Source organism: Batrachochytrium dendrobatidis (assembly GCF_000203795.2).
Source record: "Batrachochytrium dendrobatidis JAM81 unplaced genomic scaffold BATDEscaffold_9, whole genome shotgun sequence".
Lineage (NCBI taxonomy): Eukaryota > Fungi > Chytridiomycota > Chytridiomycetes > Rhizophydiales > Batrachochytrium > Batrachochytrium dendrobatidis.
This window is the reverse complement of record NW_006281107.1, coordinates 808,080-829,885: the sequence shown is the minus strand read 5'-3', so window position 1 is coordinate 829,885 and position 21,806 is coordinate 808,080. Positions and strand designations below refer to the sequence as shown.

The 21,806-nt window shown below is 37.5% G+C and overlaps 9 protein-coding genes across 9 annotated transcripts; 3 read left to right on the top strand and 6 right to left on the bottom strand.

The window, feature by feature from the left end:
- Positions 1-22: 22 nt before the first annotated feature.
- On the bottom strand, positions 23-1,123 carry BATDEDRAFT_90096 (uncharacterized protein; the record flags this gene model as incomplete). Its single annotated transcript, XM_006680440.1, has 4 exons — positions 23-466; positions 586-622; positions 706-911; positions 1,015-1,123. 4 exons carry the CDS (start codon positions 1,121-1,123, stop codon positions 87-89), a joined length of 732 nt encoding a protein of 243 aa, XP_006680503.1. The 3' UTR covers positions 23-86.
- A 1,527-nt stretch (positions 1,124-2,650) lies between these two features.
- Positions 2,651-3,597, top strand: BATDEDRAFT_17234 (uncharacterized protein). Its single transcript, XM_006680213.1, has 3 exons — positions 2,651-2,737; positions 2,856-3,260; positions 3,413-3,597. Exons 1-2 carry the CDS (start codon positions 2,669-2,671, stop codon positions 3,255-3,257), a joined length of 471 nt encoding a protein of 156 aa, XP_006680276.1. The 5' UTR covers positions 2,651-2,668; the 3' UTR covers positions 3,258-3,260; positions 3,413-3,597.
- Positions 3,598-3,849: 252 nt separating this feature from the next.
- BATDEDRAFT_90322 (uncharacterized protein) lies at positions 3,850-6,225 on the bottom strand (the record flags this gene model as incomplete). Its single annotated transcript, XM_006680439.1, has 11 exons — positions 3,850-3,891; positions 3,974-4,032; positions 4,090-4,285; positions 4,391-4,609; positions 4,710-4,803; positions 4,912-5,120; positions 5,262-5,393; positions 5,514-5,532; positions 5,714-5,804; positions 5,926-6,096; positions 6,165-6,225. 11 exons carry the CDS (start codon positions 6,223-6,225, stop codon positions 3,850-3,852), a joined length of 1,293 nt encoding a protein of 430 aa, XP_006680502.1.
- Positions 6,226-6,652: 427 nt separating this feature from the next.
- BATDEDRAFT_90321 (uncharacterized protein) lies at positions 6,653-8,003 on the bottom strand (the record flags this gene model as incomplete). Its single annotated transcript, XM_006680438.1, has 5 exons — positions 6,653-6,894; positions 6,986-7,089; positions 7,180-7,270; positions 7,364-7,416; positions 7,489-8,003. The coding sequence occupies 5 exons, from the start codon at positions 8,001-8,003 to the stop codon at positions 6,653-6,655; spliced, it is 1,005 nt and encodes a 334-aa protein (XP_006680501.1).
- A 4,248-nt stretch (positions 8,004-12,251) lies between these two features.
- Positions 12,252-13,969, top strand: BATDEDRAFT_26327 (uncharacterized protein; the record flags this gene model as incomplete). The annotated part of the gene is made up of 6 exons (XM_006680297.1): positions 12,252-12,329; positions 12,420-13,185; positions 13,249-13,419; positions 13,501-13,544; positions 13,617-13,797; positions 13,902-13,969. 6 exons carry the CDS (start codon positions 12,252-12,254, stop codon positions 13,967-13,969), a joined length of 1,308 nt encoding a protein of 435 aa, XP_006680360.1.
- Positions 13,970-14,332: 363 nt separating this feature from the next.
- BATDEDRAFT_90093 (uncharacterized protein) lies at positions 14,333-15,283 on the bottom strand. The gene is made up of 3 exons (XM_006680437.1): positions 14,936-15,283; positions 14,680-14,825; positions 14,333-14,584 (listed from the first exon to the last, which is right to left on the bottom strand). The coding sequence occupies exons 1-3, from the start codon at positions 15,183-15,185 to the stop codon at positions 14,429-14,431; spliced, it is 552 nt and encodes a 183-aa protein (XP_006680500.1). The 5' UTR covers positions 15,186-15,283; the 3' UTR covers positions 14,333-14,428.
- A 720-nt stretch (positions 15,284-16,003) lies between these two features.
- BATDEDRAFT_90092 (uncharacterized protein) lies at positions 16,004-17,966 on the top strand (the record flags this gene model as incomplete). The annotated part of the gene is made up of 10 exons (XM_006680512.1): positions 16,004-16,022; positions 16,155-16,202; positions 16,473-16,520; positions 16,668-16,755; positions 16,836-17,045; positions 17,120-17,138; positions 17,220-17,356; positions 17,442-17,544; positions 17,617-17,825; positions 17,908-17,966. 10 exons carry the CDS (start codon positions 16,004-16,006, stop codon positions 17,918-17,920), a joined length of 894 nt encoding a protein of 297 aa, XP_006680575.1. The 3' UTR covers positions 17,921-17,966.
- A 122-nt stretch (positions 17,967-18,088) lies between these two features.
- BATDEDRAFT_37199 (uncharacterized protein) lies at positions 18,089-19,115 on the bottom strand. The gene is made up of 3 exons (XM_006680381.1): positions 18,966-19,115; positions 18,464-18,556; positions 18,089-18,378 (listed from the first exon to the last, which is right to left on the bottom strand). The coding sequence occupies exons 1-3, from the start codon at positions 19,046-19,048 to the stop codon at positions 18,309-18,311; spliced, it is 246 nt and encodes an 81-aa protein (XP_006680444.1). The 5' UTR covers positions 19,049-19,115; the 3' UTR covers positions 18,089-18,308.
- A 412-nt stretch (positions 19,116-19,527) lies between these two features.
- Positions 19,528-21,368, bottom strand: BATDEDRAFT_90320 (uncharacterized protein; the record flags this gene model as incomplete). Its single annotated transcript, XM_006680436.1, has 7 exons — positions 19,528-19,683; positions 19,751-20,006; positions 20,083-20,264; positions 20,331-20,625; positions 20,704-20,857; positions 20,967-21,101; positions 21,224-21,368. 7 exons carry the CDS (start codon positions 21,366-21,368, stop codon positions 19,528-19,530), a joined length of 1,323 nt encoding a protein of 440 aa, XP_006680499.1.
- Positions 21,369-21,806: the final 438 nt, after the last annotated feature.

The following is a 21,806-nucleotide window of genomic DNA, read 5'->3' as shown; positions in this document are numbered from 1 at the left end:
TGTCGCTGTTGTGAAGGACAGATTAGACTATTTTTAATTTTAGACATGAATTTTCTTATTAAAACTTGTGAGTTGAATGCAGAGCATCAGATTGCTAGTGAGAGATTGGCTGCATCCTGATCATCTTTGAGTTGGGCAAGTAGTAATTCCAAAACTTGCTTGTCCATTGCAATCTTTGAGATTAAATCTCGGACCCGAGTCGAGTCCATTGCACTTGCCACTCCGCTTTGGCTGTCTACACTTTTACGCAGAGCGTCCACTTCAACCTCCAATGCTTGCTCGTGACTTTTAACGTACGCGGCCATGCCTTCAATCTCTTCCTTTGCAACGCAGAGCTCTTTAAGGCGTTGAGATGCCATCTGACTTTCTTTGTGGGCCGCAGAAGCGTCAAGTTCAAGCTGTACCAACTCCATCTGAAGTTCGTTGATATCTTTATTTGCACTCGCACCTACATCTCTTACATTAACTGCGATAAAGTACAGTCGATACAATACGTGTGTTGCAATCCATGTTAGATCCAAGTTGATTCAAGCAAGTCAACCCTTTGCAAACCAGTGTGGATGGAATGAATAAAAACAAAACTACCTGATGGACGGATATACAGCGATGAAGCAATTTGGTTCTGCAGTTATATTACACGGATGGATAGTCGAGATTAATGTGCAAGTTCCTTTTAAGCTGGTCTTGTAGATGAAATGCACATACCTCTTTTAAAAACTCTTCCTTGATATTGAGTGGCAGTCCAACAGGTAAGGGACGACCCCGTCTTCTGGATGTCAATATATGCATAAAATAAATAAACTGGCTCTTGTTGATGCTCTGCTGGTATTTGATATCCACCAGTTGCCATATCTGCAAAAAATCCTCAGTCTGTAACCGAGATTGATGAAATATGGGGTCAAGCTGAGGTACTGGATGATTATTAATAAGCCATTCATATGCATGTTCATGATTGGCAGTTAATAAGAGTTGAAAGGTTTACATTAGACAAGGTAAAGGTATAGCTGAGCATACATGTAATCTCGCAGTCATCGTCTCCATTAGAGCACTTGGAAAACTGAGTTTCATAAGAAAAGCGGTCTGCAGGACTGATGTACCAGTCAAAGTTGGAAGTGTCTGACATAATAATTCTGAATGATTTCAGTCAAGTTGAAAATCATTTACAGCCGTTATTCACGTAAAATGAAAGTGTTTCTTGCTCCAGAATAGACTAGTCGAATACTTGTACTTGTTAAAAATTGAATTGGTTAGACATTCTCAATTTTTTGAAATAATATTCATCGTATGATACAAATTATAGGTTTAAACTGGAATTATTTTCATTTGACACAACCATGCATTGTATGACCATCGGGTTCATATATTGAAATCGACCAAATATTGACTTTGTTGTATTCTGAAATATCGGATACATTCACAATTTAGTTTAAAAGATTGCACGGATCAGGAATGCAACGATATATGCCAGCCACCATAAGAAAGATAATCAACTAGAGTTTAAGGATGTTTGTTGCTCAGTGAATTGAGTGAAAATTATTTCACGATTGACTATCGATTGGCAACTTTAGCGTTTATTTTACGTGACTAGAATAGTAAATAATAGTGTCAAATTGAAAATAGATTGTTCAATCTTGTATGAAAGATGAGTAGACTATACATGAATTAATATAGTGTTTTAGATTTAAATGGTTTATAGATGTCTATGTTAGAGTACGGTGATAGATAGTAAAGCGGTGTATTAATTTATATGCCATTGAAATTACATAAATATATGTATGGGATTGAATATGGCTTGAATCGGACAAGAGCAAAATAGATTGACACGGCAGTTTGTAAGCAATCTAGACAAGGTTCAATTCAGAATAACAAATGATAAACACGTGATTATCGGAGGATTTAGCGAGCAATGATTGGCGTTAGTATTGAAAAAAAAGACGAGCGGTAGTGGAAGACAGCACGAGAGAGACGAGGTATGCGCCTGGCTAGACAGTGTTTGTGATATACAGCATAATCAAGTAACAACACTTTAGTTTGAGCATTTATCTTGAGCTAATCCTTACTAGCACGCAGTCCTGTTTCATGTTTTTGTTTCAAAACCGCGAGTTTGCGCAACGGCAGTTTTCGCACTTTTCCTCCTTTTTTTGCAATCGTCCTTCAAGGTGTGTTGGTTGATTATTCTATAAATGGGTGACTTGTATGTATAGATGGGCCTGTAGATGGACAATGCTTTAAAGACCCACCCTGTTGATTTTGTTTCCTTTCAGCATACATTGGTTTATCACCCGAGTTGCTTGGATAGTACTGGATAGTACTGGACTTACTAGTATGAGCATGGGATGAGTGCATGTTGAATGCTGGCGTTCCCACTCTTCTCTTGTTCATCCTATTGATGGCCTGTATTGATCTGTCCCATTCAATGATGCAATCTATTGTCTACCTTGTTTTTAATGCCATGGACTCTGAACCATGGCATTTGTTTATGGTTCAGATGTCTTGGTGATCTTTTACATTGCCATTGCTGCATATGAATGTCTAGCTATGGTGGTCAGGTTTTGTACCGCCATTTGTGGACTGCTGTCGGCTCTCTAAAAATTCTAATCCCAATACTAGATCCACTAACAGCTTACTGCTATTATCCAGACTCGACACCAAAAAACCGTAACTAAAAATGGCCGAAGAAGAGCATGAACAGTTCGAGTCCACCAGTGCTGGTGCATCACTGACTTACCCCATGCAGGTAAATCACTGATCTGATGCACTTGTGTGTTGTTGTCTAGTCCAATGACTAGTATGCGCCTTTTTATTTCATTAGCTAATGCATGGTTCTGATTGTTGGTATGATAAAATCGTTCTAGTGCTCTGCTCTCCGCAAGAGCGGTTATGTCGTTATCAAGGGACGTCCTTGCAAGATTGTGGACATGTCCACCTCCAAGACTGGAAAGCATGGACACGCCAAGGTCCATCTGGTTGCAGTTGACATCTTCACCAACAAGAAGCTCGAGGATCTGTCTCCCTCCACCCACAACATGGATGTCCCCAATGTTAACAAGACTGAATTCCCTTTGCTTGACATTGATGACGGTTTCCTTTCTCTCATGAAAGACGACGGTTCCACCAAGGATGATGTCAAGATCCCCGATAATGAGATTGGTTCCGGCATCCAGGAGTGCTTTGATGCTGGAAAAGACATTATTGTTACCATTGTCTCTGCAATGGGTGAAGAGCATGCTCTTGCCTTCAAAGAAGCTCCTAAATAAATGGTTTGTTACTTGTTTTGGCGTTTATAAAACTACCAAATGTAATTGAACTGGTGCTTTGTGACGCTGTTCTTGTTTTTGGTTTCTATGCTAGACAGCATATTCTCATTACAAACTTTTTACACTAACGCCTTGTTTTATCCAACTACCAATAGATCTCTCATAATGCAAGGCATTGAAATAGCTAGGGTTCATATCTGATTCTATTGTTCAGCTTTTATCGAGTTTAAACTTGTCTGGAGTTGAATCTTGTTGGATTAACTCTCATTTCCCACTTTGCTTGCATCTACCTCACTCCAATCTTTTTACCTATGATAATGAATATCTACGTTTAAAGCATCATACACATATCATTGACCTTGTAAATAAGAGCTATACTGTTGACATTTCTAAAAGATAAGCTATCCATGACAGCTTGGGAAATACGATAGATTTTCGCATTCCTATCCAAACTGTTAAATCATTGTTTGGAAATGGTTTCAAATATTTACTTTTGGTTTTAAATCGATTTCTCTGGTAGGATGGATGGAGCAATCATGTTTGCTTTATAATAGATAAAGGCTTAGTTTATTCAAAGCTTGAACATAACCCATTAGAGTGAGCCGGTGAAATGACTGATTTGGAAATCGGGATCCTAACAAGATTGAACACAACCCATACACCAAATGCGTTTATATTAGATTCAAGATATTCAAATGTAGATGTACACCACTTACCAGTAAATACAATAGCACTGCTTTGGTGGGGTTCCAGTAAATATGAGCATGTTGATACACTATCCAATCATAACGTCAATACCACGTAGGACTACTAGAACTCGACAATCACTTACCTAGACTCCATATATAGGGCACAAAAAACTTTTGATACTCCGTTTCCTCTTCGTATTGGAATTTGACATCGGGGAATTCTTTTAAATTGCCAGGTGCCCACCGTAACCCAGTTTCATCAATCAGCTTTAAAATATCATCCACTGAAGGAGTACGCAAATCAGCTTCAATCAATCTGCCATGAAAATGTGCAATCACCTACAACCCAGAATCATCCACAAGTCACATACACATGTTTTATAGATTATCATCCCACTCAATACACATCGACTCGGAACATTTGCTCGATTCATAGATACTTACAGTGTCAATATTTTGAATCAATTCGGAAAACCGTGCATGCAATCTGAATTGTGAAAACATGGCACGACGATGTAGTAAAGCATACACTAATTGCTGATTGCTTTTGAGTGTATGGGTCAGCACCGAATTGATAATTTCCAAAAGCAGTGCAATCAGATCACTGTATACTGCTAATTCCATTTCCTGAGTTACATCATGTTCAGTATTCACACCATCATGCTAAACGTAGGTATAAAGTTTGATGAGTGAGCATGCGTTTAAACACGCATATGGTTATAAAAACATCTCGATCGAGGCAAAACCAAATAAATATACTTACGTTGGGCTTGTCCAAAGAAAGTGTTGGCGAGCTTTCAGTCATTTCAGCTTGTTTGGATAATTTGGAGTATTTTTTAGAAATCAACTCATACAGACTAACAGTCAATGATAAAAGTAATAAAGATGGTCAAGTCAGCTCAACTACAAATGATTCGCTATTGTCTGTATGATATACATGCCAAAGCTTTTGAAAATCAACTTACTTGACAAGTCGCTGTGCAACCACCGAATGCATACCAATTATGGTGGACGACATATTGGCTAGAATGGCCAAAGAAGTCGTATGGAAATAAATGTCCCTGTGTCGCGATATATTTGCTTGAATAACTCGTATTAGAATGAGCATTACTAAATCGCCCAGTGTCACAAATCTGATGATGCGTTCAGTAAACCATGCAGGCGGAGATATAGTCTAAACAGAATTCAGATTAGTCAAATGTTTCGAGGTTCCATAGTAATATCATGAAAAATGCTTTTAAACCATTACAGCGTATCATCAAATATACCGGTTTCGCTCAAACACCAATGGAAATTAATGTAGTTATATACTTACCACTTTATGACTGTTTTCATTATGCACGTCGTCTTGAGACAGAATGAGCAGAATTGTCAACAAAATATACAACTGTGAATAGTTGGTCTTTTTTTCAACTGCCTCGTAGATCAAATGCAGTAGGGGAAGCATCTGCAAACACAAGTAAAGAATTAAACCAATCCTCATGATAATCAATGTTGCTTGAGATGGATAACAAATATCAAACATTCTACATGTATATGATACTGTAGTTTCATTTAATAGACTTACCAGTACATCTGGATCTGTTCTAGATAAAACATACATACGAAATTGTCGATTTTTCAACAAAAGCATGTATAAGAGCAAACAGGTTTCATCATCCTGTATATATCTATAGATATGAATATAATAAAAGCATACATAACCGTATTTTATAAAAGCAATGAATAAAAGTGACTGGCTGCATAAATAAATCAAACATGGCCTACTTGATTATTGAGTGATAAATGCTTTTGAAAGGCATTTGCATAGGATTGGTGGACATTTCAGACAAAATGGTTGATGGAGACTGCGATCTTGCTAACAACGTGCAGAATTCCGTTTGTAGTCCATTCACGACAGCGTCAAAATATAAGAATTAGACAATTGATACCAAGAATTGAATCTAGTTCAAACCTGCAAAAATATCAAATATACATACAGCTAGAATCTTCCAAAGCTGCAAACGCCTTGCGGAAATCATTTTCATGCCCACAGGCACCCTGCCCGGCAATTGTCATCAATAGCAAAATACTTTTTTCAGCCAGTGGAGATGATTTGATAAGATGATCCTTTGATGAAAACAGCATTGAGTATGCATTGTAAAAAACACCTGCAACAAAAATATAAATCTTAGCAATCAAATAAATTGGGCAAGACTGCATAAACAAATAGGCTTACCTGCTCGTTGTGCTGGAGGACTCTGCTGGTTAATAAAGTTTTCCAAAAGTCTTCCAAGCATTCCTTTAGAAAAATGGCTAGATTCGATCAGCGCCGCCATTGTATCCCAAATTGAAAAAATTGGTATAAAGTTAAACTTTGAGCCATTGCAAACATCATCAAATAATGAAAACATGGTTGATACCCTAAATTCTGAAGTACGATTTGCAAAAACAAGTCATTCTCTGTTGCTTCTGTATTGCCATGGGTCAGCTGCGTTGACAACAATACAAGCAAAAGATTGATTGTTTCCAAATAAAATTCATAACCCGATGCCGTCCTATTTGTATTGAAAAATAATGAGCCAACACAATATGACCCTTGGGCTGCTTAATGTATATTGAAACATACACTGTATTGGCATAAATAACCACATGAAGCAGTTCCTCCAGTAAAGCTAAACTCCGTTTTCGTTTGTCTGTTTTGATTACCAAAATATCCAAAATCAATCAGATTGACTTTTGATATAAATGCAATTTCACACAATGGAACAAACCTGAGATAACTCTTGGATCAATAGAGATAACAGGCAAATCTGAGCTAGCTGAACTTCTTCTAGCCGGACGACTTGAACTGGGTACATTTAAACCACTTGATGGATTGTCGTTGGTTGGCGAATGAATAGGCAATTGTGGATCAGTGAATAGAATCTGAGACGGACCATTTATATCTGGTGACACGATTCGATCATCTGCACATTAGCAGTTTTACGTGAATTGTGCCGAGATACTGTGAGCTAAATGAAATCATTGAACCATTACACTAAAAGATAAAGCACTTACGTTCAAATAGCTCAAGAACCTGGCGTTTGGATAATGTTTCAACAAAATGCTTGGTATAAATACGTACTGCAAACATAGCATTATGAGCTTCTACTGGCCAATCTCTACATCCAGACAAGATACCAAACTATCTGTTAGCTCCAGGTTCTAGCTGTCATTGAAAGTAATGTATTACATTCACCCACTTAAATTACCCTTCGTATGCAAGATTGCGCATCTGCTTTAACTTGGTCAATAAATACAGCACCAGCGTGTTGAAATTGAAGTGGGTATGATTGTTGTTACCTATACTCGATCAAAGCACATTGGATTAAAACTAAACTTTCAAAATCCAAGTATTGCGAGTTGTGCATAATTCAAAAGCATATATAACTTTACTCATTTTGCAGGCGATTTCTATTGCAGCACTATCCAGATCGAATGCGTCCTGACTAAAAACAAGGAAATGGGTCAGATCTATAAAAGTGCTCAAGTGTGCCATAATATACTCAGTACATGCTTACGCTGTGGAGATGGGTGGGATTGAAGACTGCAACAACTGTTTCCACACCAAAGATTTTTCAAATGGAGAGTGCGCTGATTCAGAAATATCCTCGAGTGCAGCAAAGAAAGAAGAAGTAGCGAATTTATTGGCAGACGGAGCCTTTGTGATTAAATCTACAGAAAAGGAAATGCCAGGAATAGCAGTGGATACGACTGCAGAGTCGGATGACTTGATTGCTGTAGTAGATGACGCTCTATGCAGTTGAGGGTGTGAATGAAGGGATCTGGTGTGATGAGCAGATTGTGACAGACTTTGATGAGTGTTGATGGTAGAAACAGTTGATAGAGTTTCCGATACAAGTTGAGTTGGTTTCGAGATATCGAAAGACGCTCCTGTCTTGGACTGATTCTGGACACCAAGAGCAGTAACAAGACCAGAGTTTGTATTGGCTATTGAAGTGAGTAAAGCAGCAGTTTGGTCTGGAGAAGAACAAGCAAGATGACTGTTGGGTTTAGTTTGTTCTGTCTGTTGCATTGCTCTATTAGGATACGAACGAGCACTTGGTCAACAACAAATGCTTCAAGATGTTCCTGCAGTTGAAGACCAAAATGGTTATTGAATGGCTGATAAATCTGAATAAGACTGACTGTTGTATGTCAGAATATACACGACAAGACTATTACTAGATGCTTGTGGCAAGTTATGGAAAGTCTAAGTCTTGAACCGACACGATGGTATAAACTGCCGAATATTTAAAACTGCAAATCTCATAAAATGATAATTCACTCGATTTACTGTTTTTCAAACTCTTTAGTGATGATTGACAAGCAATCGAAACTGCTGTCTTGATCAGAATGAAGAATTTGGCAGTCTTGCACAATCACCACGTTCGATTGTATTGATAATAATTGGCTATTCACGTTATACTCGATACGCTTTTATTGGCATTTAATGTTCTCGTCAACACTACGTAAAACACAATACTTTGGTAACTGTCAAAACCTGTGCAACTGTACTAGTAAATTGTGCTGAACTTGCTTCCATTCGAGCTATTCCTTCAGTACTCGTGATGATTGGTCGTAGTAGATGATAAGCACTTCCTCTCACCTATACAAACGCATTCATCCAATTTAAATACATTGTTGGGAGTTTCAAACTTTTAATCATGTTATACTTACAATCGAGTTTTCAGGATCATCCATCTTGAATTTGGTTTCCTCCGTTACGTTGTTGTCTGATGTAATATATCCAACAGTGTGTCCTTGATCTTTTATCCGGTAATTAACGTCGTAGACCAACGATCTCCAATCCGTCTGCGTTTGTTATCACATAAAAGTATTAATATCTATTGGTAACAACCCATAACTAGAAATATTTAATCAACACTTACCTCTGGTGGATCCGATGCATCTTTAAATTGAAACACGCATTTTGAGCTTGAAACTAATCTGTTTGATGGACTAGATTTAAATGACATGGATGCAATGCATTGACTAATTCCAATAATAGATTCTTCCTCTGCTGCATGATACTATTTATAAAATATATCGTAATATAGGATTGTAAGGAATGCTAGATGCATTTCAGCATATATACAATAGATGGAACCAACATACCTTGAGAGCCAAGCCTTCTATGTTAACTCCCTTCATAGAATCTGGACCTTGGAAATTAAACCCGTGCTGAGATAAACGCTGTTGATTCAATCAAAAACAATCCGTGAGAATTCAAACTCAGTATATGTAGTATGTCCGAGTAAACATGACATACTTTTAGAAGCAGGGATGGAGGAAACCATTTATTCCGCAGTGATCGTGGAACACTCTCTGATCCACATTGGATCACCATGCATTCTCCTTCGCGAATTTCAATCTTAAGCTTGTTTTGTTTTCCATGAATATACAGTATTGCTCGGTGCACATCGGTAGGATCTAGTCTCCAGTCACAGTATGGAAGCTCTGAATATGTGTTCTAATAGAGTTTAATCACAGTTAAACTTGTTAATCAGCTAATGATCTCAAGCAGATGCCATTCACTTTTGAAAAACAAGTCTTAACTTGAACAACAGCAGTTGGACAAAAATGTGTGGTACGACACTTGACAATCCCTGCTTCCAAATCAATATCATCATCCGTAATGCCTTCATCGTCCCACATTTTATACTCGGCGTTCCAAAACATAACCTTGACAGAATTCCGATCAAGGTTGACATTGGATGGAATTGGAAATGATATCAAAGTCGACCACATTTGTGCATCGTTTGCTGCTTGCGCATCTTCCTCGGTAATTTCTGCTGCGGCTTTTTTGAACGGATATTCAAGTTTCTTTAAATTACCATCTGGCGACAAGACTAGAGTTTTAACAGAGTAAAATAAAAACATGCTGTAGTGAATAAAATAGCAATCACTTTAAACGATTCGCTCAAAATACCCTGTAAGCATGTGCTGATAATCCCAAAAAATTACACGGCATCATCTTGTATTTATCCTACTTTGTCTAATGGTCCACGTATCAACTGTTTTGGGCAAGTCGGGCATTTCTGCCAAATCAAGCATTAAAATGCCTCCAACAAACGATCGATGTTCTTCGTTTTCTTGATTCTCAAACGGCACACCACAGTTTGGTCCCGTCATATGTATCATTCGAATAGACACGTTGGACAATGCAAGAGGTTTAGGAAGACTGGCCGATAAATTGATATCTGTAAATTCAATCAACTTGTGCCTTGAAAATCATTCAGGTTTGCAATATTAAAAAATCATTTTTTTGGTAATTGAATCTGAAATGGCATAGTTTTCAACTACCTAGGATTTTTGGTCAAGTTTCCCCAGATTCCGTATGCAAAATTATCTGTTTTGCCTGACAGTTGAAAATTTTCGTTTGGATCTCTCCAAAAATAATCTGCATGCTGTATTATACAAGGTTATCAACGTTGTAGTGATGAGTCATTGATAGCATCCATCTCAACATTACAAAAGAGTTGTATATATCAATCTAATACCTGCAGAATTTGCTGCGATATGCAGTTCCACTTTGAATCAAGAATTTTTAGCAGAAAATTCATATGCTCATCAAGTCTAACCCAGTTCTTTTCATCACGATTATCTCGAGCAAATGCTCGTTCCTTTTCCAACTGTGCCAACAACTGGTCCCAATATGTAAAATGATATTAAATGGCTGATTTGCAATCTGAATTGTATAATTTAAAATATCAAGTATTTTTTCTTACTGTTTCGGCATTGGGAAGCTGGTTGAATAAGGGAGTTAACGATGGTTCTTCCTCAACGCTGATTTTCTCTTCGGCCCAAAGTCCTAGATACGTATTTACATCTCTTTCACTTTTTGGCTGTGGCAATGTTTCACAGTCCATAAATTGCTTCCACTGAACATTGTTTTATATTCATGCATGTATATTAGAATTGATTTCAAAAACAACTTTAAAAAAGAACATGTACCTCGGCTTCCATTTGAATTTTTGCTAGTATAGAATTCAGCTCATTCCTTTTGAATTCGACAATACGCTGAATTTCTAATGCCTCGTCGTTCAATCGAGATTGCTCCTGGTCATATACGAATTTATGCACATTTAGTTTAGTACTATCACAGTTGTCTATTTTAGAGTCAATGCATGGTGATTATAAACATACTCTATCAAAAAACTGTTCGATTAGTTCACGATTACGCTGCTCTTGTAACTCTCTATCACGACGTTGTTTCTCTTCCGCCAGTCGCTGCTCTATTATTTGATAAATCAGTGACTAATGTCCAATGTAGCCAACCTTGATTACAGTGCATACATAATCACATACCCTCCTCAAGCTGCTGTTTTTTCAGCTCCTCTAGCTCCTTTTCTACATGTTATGATAACCAACGAGGTATGCATGTCAGTTTAACGCGTTGAGAATCAACCATCATAAACTGGACATAAACTCTTGGATGAGTTAGGGAGTGGTTAGATATACAAAAGTATAACAATAAAAGAGTGCAGATGGATACACTGGCTAAAGCTAGACTACGGTAGTCAAGATATGCTCATACCCTTGCTTGTATCCTTTTTTGTCTTTTTCTTTTTTGGACCCATTTCAAATCTTGCAGCTTGTTTATGTTGTATCTACAGTGAAACTTCAATTTCTGTCAAAAGCATTAATGATAGGACGACTCTCATTTACAGTCGTATTCACGTAAAATGAAACGTGTAGTTTATCTGGGTCATTGCCCAGAATATACAATGGTCAACTATTCAACTTCCTACTACAGATTGACTTTAAGCATTTTTAATTTTGGTGTTTGGAATTGCTTGATGCACAAACTCATTTTTTATTATACTTGAGTCAAGCTGTAGTTAGTCTCTTTTGTTGGCCATACATTGCACGATCATTGACATTGTTGGCCAAGACATTTGTGCTCGCAATATCTCGTGTTCAAGTGTTGATGACAATCTATTATACAAAGTTTTGACATAAAAGTAGATATTTATACGTAAAAGAGCATGTTTTGAATGCTAAACCCACTAGAAACTGTTTCTACACGACGATTTAAAAGGACAATTCTGTTCAATAAACTGACAGAAAACATGAGACTGTTTATGCATTTTTAGCTTATTTAATGTTACATTCTACATGAACACGGCGGTGAGATGAGACTATACTTGCAGAATATCGAATGGCTGACACATGTTTTGTAGATTGAATATCAACCATCTGAATCATATTGGCTCGTCAAATACGCCGAGTTAATGTTCAGTTTGCACAAGATTACAACTTACCCAATATAATTCTAGCAATGTATATCCCACCTGGAAAGCGTCGGGAACAGCAGAAACAGAGTCAATCCAAAGACCACCAAGTTGATGCTAAACAGGTGTGGTTGATTCAATGGCAATTATACTTTTAAATAGATATGCAGCTTGACTTGTTTATAAATCTCATCATATGCGGCTTGAGTTGGTAGAATGATTCTGCATCGACTATCAAGCCAACTGAATCGAAATATGCAAAGCATTCACCACTCCAATCTAAAGTGAGTGTTGACAAAGAGCAGGGACAGCCATTGAGTATGCCAATCAAAATGCAGGGATCCATTGATAGCGACAGATGGAACAGAGGTTTACTACTGGATTGCACTGATTCGAAACCAGTCAACTCATCCACCAGTTCAATTCATGATTCTATTCAAAAAAAAGGAACTCGAAGCAGTATTCCTCCCAAAAAGAATGACTTTGGACGAAACAGTTACATATTCAACAGCAAAACTACTGCCCGATCCACAAGTAACTCTAATAGCAGTCATAGTGATGAGGAGGACTGTTCAGGTAATACTCGGCGTACTTTTTCAAGCTTACTAAAACAGTCTGCACACCCAAATCAATCGGTCAAACTATCCTCAGATTTAAGCGCAAATACTCGCTTGGATCGCCAACAGGTAGATGCTGCAACACCATCAGAAAGTGATACAGGCTGTAAAAGTGAATTGGTCAAAGGAGATGTGGTACAGCATACCAAGACATCCAATGCTACAGGATTAGGTCGCTTGACCAACGATTCTGGTATTGAACAACTTCAAGGCAGTTTGGCTAAAATGAGCATATCTACTGTTCCTATTGAACGTAGTACGAGCGCACCAGTATTAGAAAAAACAGGCACATCTGGACAAGGTTCATGGGGTCGCCGATTAACCAGCCGCGCCTCATTCCAATCTCAACATCAGTTACCATTAGGTAATTTAAATGTTTCAACACATCAGTTTATATGTTCAAAGCATATACTGACTGGCTATTTAGATCGAACTGGCTCTGAAACACGAGTTTTGGAAGTTTGCGGTATACCACCTTTCTTCAGGCAGTCTAATATTCAGCGGCTGATGAGCGAGTCGATAAAGCAAAATGTACACATTTCAGTCAAGATGGAGAGTGAAACAAAGGCATTTGTTTTATTTCCAACCTCTACATTGGGTAAATTCATCTAGTCGCACATGATTGATTGAGTCGAGACGGTTTGTTGACTGTTATACCTTTGATTCTACTGTATTATAGCATGTACTGCATATCACAATACCAAGAATCATCCAGAGGTCCAGGTATATAAATGTGTCAAGTAATTATACATGCTAATTGGAATGATACTATTTGGCTAATATTTTTATCAATAGGTCAAACCTTCAATCGAATATACCATTGAATCTCCACGTGCACCAACGTCTGGATCGCTTCGACCTGTCACAACTGATATGACTGCACGACGACTTATTGCAGGTGCGCTGGGTATCCAAACTCCACAAAAATCAAAACAAGGCATGGCTGAAGATCGTCGGAAACTACAGGAGGCTAGAGGTAAATGGATGCTAATCTGTCAGCAATTCGATCAAACTAATATGAGCAATAGTTTAACTGGTTTAAAAAATACTAATTCGACATGTATCTGAATACTCTGTTAGATGCCAAAAAGAGAAATCAATTAGATCATAAAGAAAAGGCCAATCAGAAAACTGGTTGGGATCTGTAGCAGTCGGCACGTGAAACTTACTGACCAGCTTCATCAGTGTGTAATCTGCTAAAGTTGCATTTATAATTACAAATGAATACACATTTATGCCAAAATTTTATTCTTGATGAGTATACTGCATATGACTGATGGAATGAATTAAAGCCAGGTGTCTCGTTTAAAGATGATATGATTAAACGTGTACTACTATTACCGCCGTATTCATGTAAAATAAAACACTTGTCATTTATCTTGGTCATTGTTCCAAAATATACAATGAACTAGAAGTAAACATTTGTTCAATTGTTTTATAAAAATGAGCAGAAATCAGTGAGCTTGACAGGTTTAGGACACAATGCTGACAGTCAATTTGAAGATTAACACTTTTCACAAGACTGGCGGTTTATTATGTATTTTGGCACCTTTATTTATTGACCCATTTATGTGAATACGGCTGTAGCGCCAAGTGCTCAGTCATGATTATTGCTTTGTTTGAAACTGTTGTATACGAATAGATATTGCATCCTTCAATGCAGCATGACGAGCCCACAAATCTTCTTCAGCAAACACCTCATCCTGTGCAATGGTTGCTAATCGTTTGCGCAATCTATCCATGGGAAGCGAGCGACATTGTTCCTAGATATATTATAGGATGAAATCCAATTAGATACAAGCCAAAGTTGTCTCTATAAGAGGAGCAAGCTATAATAATAATATAAACTTTTACATACATCCCGTAAAGTTCCAAATGTGGTAGCACCTTGATCAATTGGTTTGATAAAGAATGAGTAAGTTGCTGCCATGGGCGGGGAGAGTTGCCAGCCAGCAAGAACAACTAGTGGGATTTCATCAGGCTCTAACGCTCGGATAATTCTGCCTAGAACAAGCAAGATTAAGATTAGGCCAAGTTATAACAGTGGATCAAACGGTCATCAAGTTTAGATTGCAAGGTTTCTACTCCGAGACTCGACACTATCGTATACATACGTTGTACAACATCCTGAGACCGTCGACGACCAAGAGCATGTGTTTGAGATGTTGGTTCAGCAACTGGTCGAAAGAACTCTGATTCGTAGAGTGCATATTGAGAAGTCATCTCTCCAGAACCAAGAATCTTCTCTAGTGCAATCTGAATGACATCTCTTGCTCTTGTCCAGGGTCCTATTTGAATATACTGACCAACATCCTTTGTCACGCCGCCTTCTATGGACATGACACTGACCCCAATGGTTACCATTGCTTTATAGTGGTGGGTTTAGGATGGATTGAACAGATGTCGATGGTATGGATTTACAATGTATTCACGTAAAATGAAACACTTTTCTGTGTCTTGCAATGACTGTTTTATTCCAAAATAAACATTAAATATTTGAGAATTGGTTTCTTTATAGAAACGTTTGTGTTTTAAACCTGCGACTTATTCGCGCTCTAGTTGAACCATCTCAGCATTGCAACTCTGCATGTCATACTACTCGTTTTGGAAAAAAAGAGGTGTCAAGAATGTGGGATTGACTGATGAGCATTCGTTCTGTATTTTTGTACAAGAGTCAAGACCAGTAAACTAAAGAATTTAAAAAACAATCCGAGTAGGATAAGCATCAATCAAACATGACTGTTTATTATACCGAGACTTGTTTAGTGCTTTATTTTACGTGAATATGGTTGTATTATGGGTTTCAAAAGTCGGAAAATATACATCTAATATTGGATATCTAATTGTAGGTGGACTCGAATGGTATTTTATAAGCAATGTGTGCTGACACTGACTGCAGAGTCTTGATGTAATAATTTTATTGTATATTCGAATGCACTGATCAGATTTAAACATTTCAATATTGTTGTATTACGGACTCGACCACTCGAGTCTTGTCTATAGACTGCATTCATAATGCGGATTTAAACACATTCATAATGCGGATTTAAATACATTCTAATGCGGATTTAAATATATTCGTTGAGCATCAGTTGGCTTTTGCTGACAAATTTCCGGGTGAAAACCAACAATGGAAAATATTTGAATGCGCAGTTTGACTGCAAAAACATATTATCAACCAAATGGCATCCACAAAGATTGGTAAGAAACAACCATTGATTCATGTTATATATTATAAGCGACTTGAACTAGCCATGAGTATCAATTGGTAATTATGCGAATTGACCCAATTTAACCACGTTGATCTATGTTGGTATCAATTTGATATTATAGCACCTGGTAAAGAGGTTCCTTTGCCCATGCACTATAGCTTGCTTGCAGGTAAATCACTTAAAAACTAATGTCATGTTACTTGTTGATGTGTTACTACGTTTGATACACTCGACTGGGTTGGTAGAAACTGCCAATTCAAACATGATGGCTGTTGTATTTTTCCATCTAGAACTGCAGGGATTGAGCAAAGGCTTATTTGTTGTAATGCATTCTAGATTTTGTCAATCATCTTATTAGCAACTTGTTACCAATAATTTCAATCAGCTCGTTTACTATTACTAACGCCTTTTTGTAATTTGACCCCATTGGTGCATGTAGGCGCTATTGCCGGTGTGACAGAGATCATCACAATGTATCCTCTTGATGGTAAGCATGATGTGATTGTCAGATTGCCTATTTATGCAGAATACCGTATATGCATTTGGGTGATTCAGTTTAGGATCAATTTGATTTGATGATTATGTGAATAATCCATTAACAAGATCTACTTTTATCTATGCGTTAAACACTCAGTCGTCAAGACTAGATTCCAGATCCAAGTAGGAAACTCCGAGTACAAGTCAATTGCCGACTGTTTCAAAAAAATCATCAAGAATGAAGGGTAAACTCATTCTTGGATTTGAAATGTAACTTGTTCAAATGGCTTATTCTTTTCATGACATGCATGGATCGCACATACAGAGCGGGTGCACTATATCGTGGTATTCTTCCACCAATTATGGTCGAAGCTCCCAAACGTGCTATCAAGTTTGGAGCCAATGATGGTTATCGCCAACTATTTATGCATCATTTTGGCTGTAAAGAGTCTCAAGGACTTTCTGTGCTGACTGGTGTCTCTGCTGGTATTACGGAAGCATTCATTGTAACAACTCCTGAGCTGATCAAGATTCGGTAGGATTTATAATATTAGTTTAAACCGTGATGTGACAAACTAATTTTTGTAAAATATCAATATGGTGCTATAGTATGCAGGACAAAGGCAATGTAAGTTGTGTTGACTAGATGTATTGATATGCTTGGAAAACACATTGAGTCAATGGGGTTGTTAAACAAGCCATTATACAGGCAGGAAAGTACAAGAGCAGTGCCGATGTGGTTTCCAAGATCTTAAAAGAAGAAGGAGCTCTTACTTTTGGTCGTGGTCTTGAAGCATCCATGTGGCGTCATGGTACTTGGAATGGCGGTTACTTTGGTGTCATTACGTAAGTTCATGTATTGAATGTAGTGCATAGAATGAGATTTTAAATTCAAGTATTCTGATTTTCAAAACCTTGAAATTTCTTTTAGCTTAATTCGATCAAATCTACCAAAGGCCGAGTCCAAAGAAGGCATTCTACTCAACAACTTTATTGCTGGTGCATTCGGTGGTACGGTCGGAACCATGATCAACGTGGGTAACCATTAAAGGAATTGACTTCATACTGCCTTGTACAAAACAATCTACTAATAATTGCGTTTTTAGACTCCTTTTGATGTTGCAAAGACTCGTATTCAAATCCAAATGACAACACCGCTCAAGTACAACTGGACATTGCCTGCCATTGCCACGATTGCTAAAGAGGAAGGTGTTGGTGCTCTGTACAAGGGATTCATGCCCAAGGTGCTGCGTCTTGGTCCTGGTGGTGGTATTTTGTTGGTGGTTTTTGACTTTGTATCTGGCTACATCCGCAAGTAAGTTGCACTTGTTTCAATTCACAACTCAACCATTATGCAATTAGATGATCTCATTACAAACTTTTGATAAATAATCTAGAAACCTAATGTGAAATCTTGCTATCAAAATGAACACTATTGAGAGTTGAGCTACAAACTAGAACAATCTGTTGGATGAGTTACTTGATGCTCTGATCAAGCATGTCATTACTTTTATAAGCTACATGCATTGTGACAATATTAAAAGATAAAGATGCACAAGGTTGCTTTGAACCCACTTTCCTTACACAAGTGTCATTTATTCAAGCAAATCAATGGAAAGAGGTTGAACAAAAAGGTGGATGGAATAGCCATTGGTCAATCTGGCATAGAAAGTTAAAGATTCGAGTAGGCACAAGTTGATGCAACAAAACATCAGACCAGATATAGACAAACCCGAACAAAATAGCATAGACTGCTATGAGTTAAGAGAAATAAGCTTTTCAACGTTGAGGAACTCCATCAAATTTCTTTTCCATTTACAGGTTCAGCAGCTTCAGCAAAGCGACCACTAAGCGATTTTGGTTTAATCCTATTATATGACAAATGATATACTATCAACACATGATCATACTGCACTATGTGATGTTCAAGCACGATCTTAATCGATGACTTACGAGCTAAGAAGTCGATGACGCTTTGCTTCAACCTTTTGTGTAGCTGGAGACATGATATTATCTGTTGGGCTCTTGAATGTATTGGAACCACTGCTATGATTTCAAGATTCAACATAACGATTAAATGCAATTCAAATGCCAAAGCAGAGGAATTCAAGTTCGGACAATAAAGAGAATACTTTGGGTCATTTGTGCAAATGCAACCCTAGTGAGATGCATGCATACAACTGAAATGGCTTATAAGGCTTTATAAGGTATACATCATCAGATAGGGAATGAAATTGAGGTTATTGGCATGAAGAATAAAATCCAATTGTATCATGAACTATTGAATTCGTTATTTGTCAGACGTTGATGATAATACATTCAAAAACCAACTCAATAAGAAACCGCAAGTCCATTGGTAAACTATATCACATGAAAAGCCAGTATATCCAGTTTCAAACTAGAGGCTTGGACAATATAACAAGCCATGTCCAGTAATGAAGGACAGTTGACTTACTTTGGCTTTTGGAATTTGCCCAGTAGCGGGTTGATTGATTTCTTTGGAAGAGGATGGCCAGAAGGATCTTCAAAAGTACTCATGGGTGGTGTGGTCTTCTTGGTTATATCTTCCTGTTCATGCTGCGAGGTCTGCTGGTGCTGGTCAATCTTGTCCATTTGATATTTTTGTTTGAACAACCCAAAACTTGATATTCAAATAATATTTATGTTCGCGTCAAATGGAATGCTAAATATGAATGTACAGTAAACAGTCTCATCAAATGACGGAGATTGAATTGCTAAACATTGTTTTTACTCTTTACTTGACTGGTCTTTATACTCATTTTTGTATAAAACTGGACGAATCTTTACATTGCGTGATTGGCATGTTAATTGCATTCCCAAAATTGTTCTTTTCAGCTAAGCTGTAAGCTGATCTATGAGATTTATGGTTTGACCAAATAAAAATATTTTATAAATTCAATTTCTATACATTTGGAGGCTTGAATTTTCAAAAATACACAACCCTATTATTGTATGATCCATCGTGTATCAACAACAAAAGCATGTGTTTTACATTCTCATTCATCCATTAATGTAGATATGTCTGCCAATTTAGGGTTAGACTCACGCCCTGTTCGAATTGTTGGGTTTAAACTAACAAATGATGTTTCATGTGATCGAGTCCATTCTTGTAGTTCGACATCAAATGCATTATTGTCAATCTGTACAAAAGACTATTGAACAGCACCATATAAATAGTGAGTTGCAATTGTAAATATGGTTTTTTTAAAATAAACTCACCTTGAGTGATTCTGGTACTACTGAACTCGTTTCATTAATGTCGTCCGTATAAGCCACTCCATAGGTGTACCAAATTGCAGTAATGTTCTTCAGTGTATGAATATGCTCATTTGAAACCAAGGTTGTATCAGCATCAGCAAATCGAGTCCATGTGGTATTGCATGAATCTGGGTTGGTCTCCAAGCATGTTTTGGTTAAAAATCTTCGAATATACACGACTGTCTTGGAGTTATCCAACACAAAAATTGCATAAATGCTGTATAGCAAAGTATAAACATTGTAGTCAGCAACCTTTTATATCAGATGAATTAAATCAGAACAAAAACACTCACTCGAATGGCACTCGTTGAAGTTCGGGAATATTAAATACATTGGCAATATTATTTTCAAGAACTTTGATTTTGGATTGCAACTTTAAAACTGTTTGAAGTATGGATTCATGTATCCCCTCCATATTGGCAATCAGCTCTTCAGATCCCAAATCAGATTGACTTTTTAAAAACTCGACTGTTATCTAATTACCTCATTTCATATATTAGCATCCAATATATTGGTGCTAAAAGTATAATAGTTAAAGTACCTTGATAATGTCAAGCTCGTTCTGACTGTACTTGTCCAGTTGATGACGACACGATTCCAATTCCAAAGCATAAGAAACACGCTGACGCACTAATCCAGATACAAAATCAAAATTTCGACCAAGATATCTATCAATAAATAGCCTTGTGTGTGCAGTGACACACTCTGACTGATTTTCAGCTGGAGAGCGGAAATTGAGTGACATAATCCGTCCAGAGTTGATCATTTCATCACGAGAAAATATATACGCACGCACCACACTCGGATTGGGAGATAGTCCCAGTACCTTGTCTAGTCTATAGTGCAATGCAAGGATTGTAAATTCAATGGTAAAAACCAATTTAGTCAAAAACAGTGCGTTGTGTGAAACTTACGATGTGTAGAGATCCAGCTCAGGGTGAACATTAATGCATGGAGTAAGACTCTCTCCTGTTTGAGTAGGTTCGTCTTGATGCACTTGGATATGGGTCATGCGTCGAAGTGAATGTACTTCGGCCCCCAATGCATGTAAAAAGTATGCCCATGTGTCTTTGATCATAGATACAGTACCGTATTATATGCAACAGCATCATAAGCAGAAACAGTTAAAAATTGACAAAAATCAAACATGTCATTAAGCAATTTAATCTCAATATACCCGAGATATCCTTGGAAAGTTCTAGATTCATAAGACGACGATATGCAATGAATGCCTTTTCAACACATAGAGAGCTTTTGAATGATCGCTTGGATAGCGCCAACCCAGAGAATAGCTTTTCCACTTCCATCAGTACTACCAATATTGTTGAATTCATAACAAACGCCAAAATATAGAATTTAATACATTTACATTGAATCCTATACAATCCGATCCATATTTCCAAATGCAATGCATTCAAATATTAAACCACTTACAGCTACACGCAGACGTTTTATCAAGAGCTGGATCGTATTGATCAGATACTGCACCCCACGAGTCAAATAAACCGGCTTCAAAAATAACTTGTCTTACTGGTGGAAAATGATACAAGGCTTGTGTGATACATCTCAATGGAGACATGCCAACCAATCCATGTAAACCAACCGGCCTTTTTAAATCATCATCGAGGACAATAAATCAGCACCAGTGCGTATAAAAATAATTTTAATCAAACATTACATTGATGCAATCCGAATTCGCTCATGTGGGTTTTGAGGGATGGGTGGTACGATCATACTATTTTCCTGGAATAGCTTCTGCGAGATGGATGGATTTGTATAAAAGGTTTCCTTGGCCCTATTTAACAGACGCAATAGTCAATACTGAAGCATTACAATGTACTTTCAAATCAAATCGACGTGAATCTAGTATGAATTCAAGATTGTTTCAATAGGAATACTGTATGCAGTGTTGGCTCTAGATTGTACTTGCATCTGAAAATCTCTTGCTTTTGCGACATCTTGTTCGGTAATGCTTTCTAATATATGGGCAGATGGGGATGCTGTTTTGGGCAGATGA

What these genes read in the sequence shown, in the direction of transcription:
- BATDEDRAFT_17234 (XM_006680213.1), top strand. Translation starts at nt 2,669, where the DNA reads ATGGCCGAAGAAGAGCATGAACAGTTCGAGTCCACCAGTGCTGGTGCA. An exon ending in CACTGACTTACCCCATGCAG is followed by an intron (nt 2,738 to 2,855) that starts GTAAATCACTGA and finishes AAATCGTTCTAG; the next exon opens with TGCTCTGCTCTCCGCAAGAG.
- BATDEDRAFT_90093 (XM_006680437.1), bottom strand. Translation starts at nt 15,185, where the DNA reads ATGGTAACCATTGGGGTCAGTGTCATGTCCATAGAAGGCGGCGTGACA. An exon ending in GTCTCAGGATGTTGTACAAC is followed by an intron (nt 14,826 to 14,935) that starts GTATGTATACGA and finishes TGCTTGTTCTAG; the next exon opens with GCAGAATTATCCGAGCGTTA. An exon ending in CATTTGGAACTTTACGGGAT is followed by an intron (nt 14,585 to 14,679) that starts GTATGTAAAAGT and finishes TAATATATCTAG; the next exon opens with GAACAATGTCGCTCGCTTCC.
- BATDEDRAFT_37199 (XM_006680381.1), bottom strand. Translation starts at nt 19,048, where the DNA reads ATGAGTACTTTTGAAGATCCTTCTGGCCATCCTCTTCCAAAGAAATCA. An exon ending in GGCAAATTCCAAAAGCCAAA is followed by an intron (nt 18,557 to 18,965) that starts GTAAGTCAACTG and finishes TTGAAATCATAG; the next exon opens with CAGTGGTTCCAATACATTCA. An exon ending in CGTCATCGACTTCTTAGCTC is followed by an intron (nt 18,379 to 18,463) that starts GTAAGTCATCGA and finishes GTCATATAATAG; the next exon opens with GATTAAACCAAAATCGCTTA.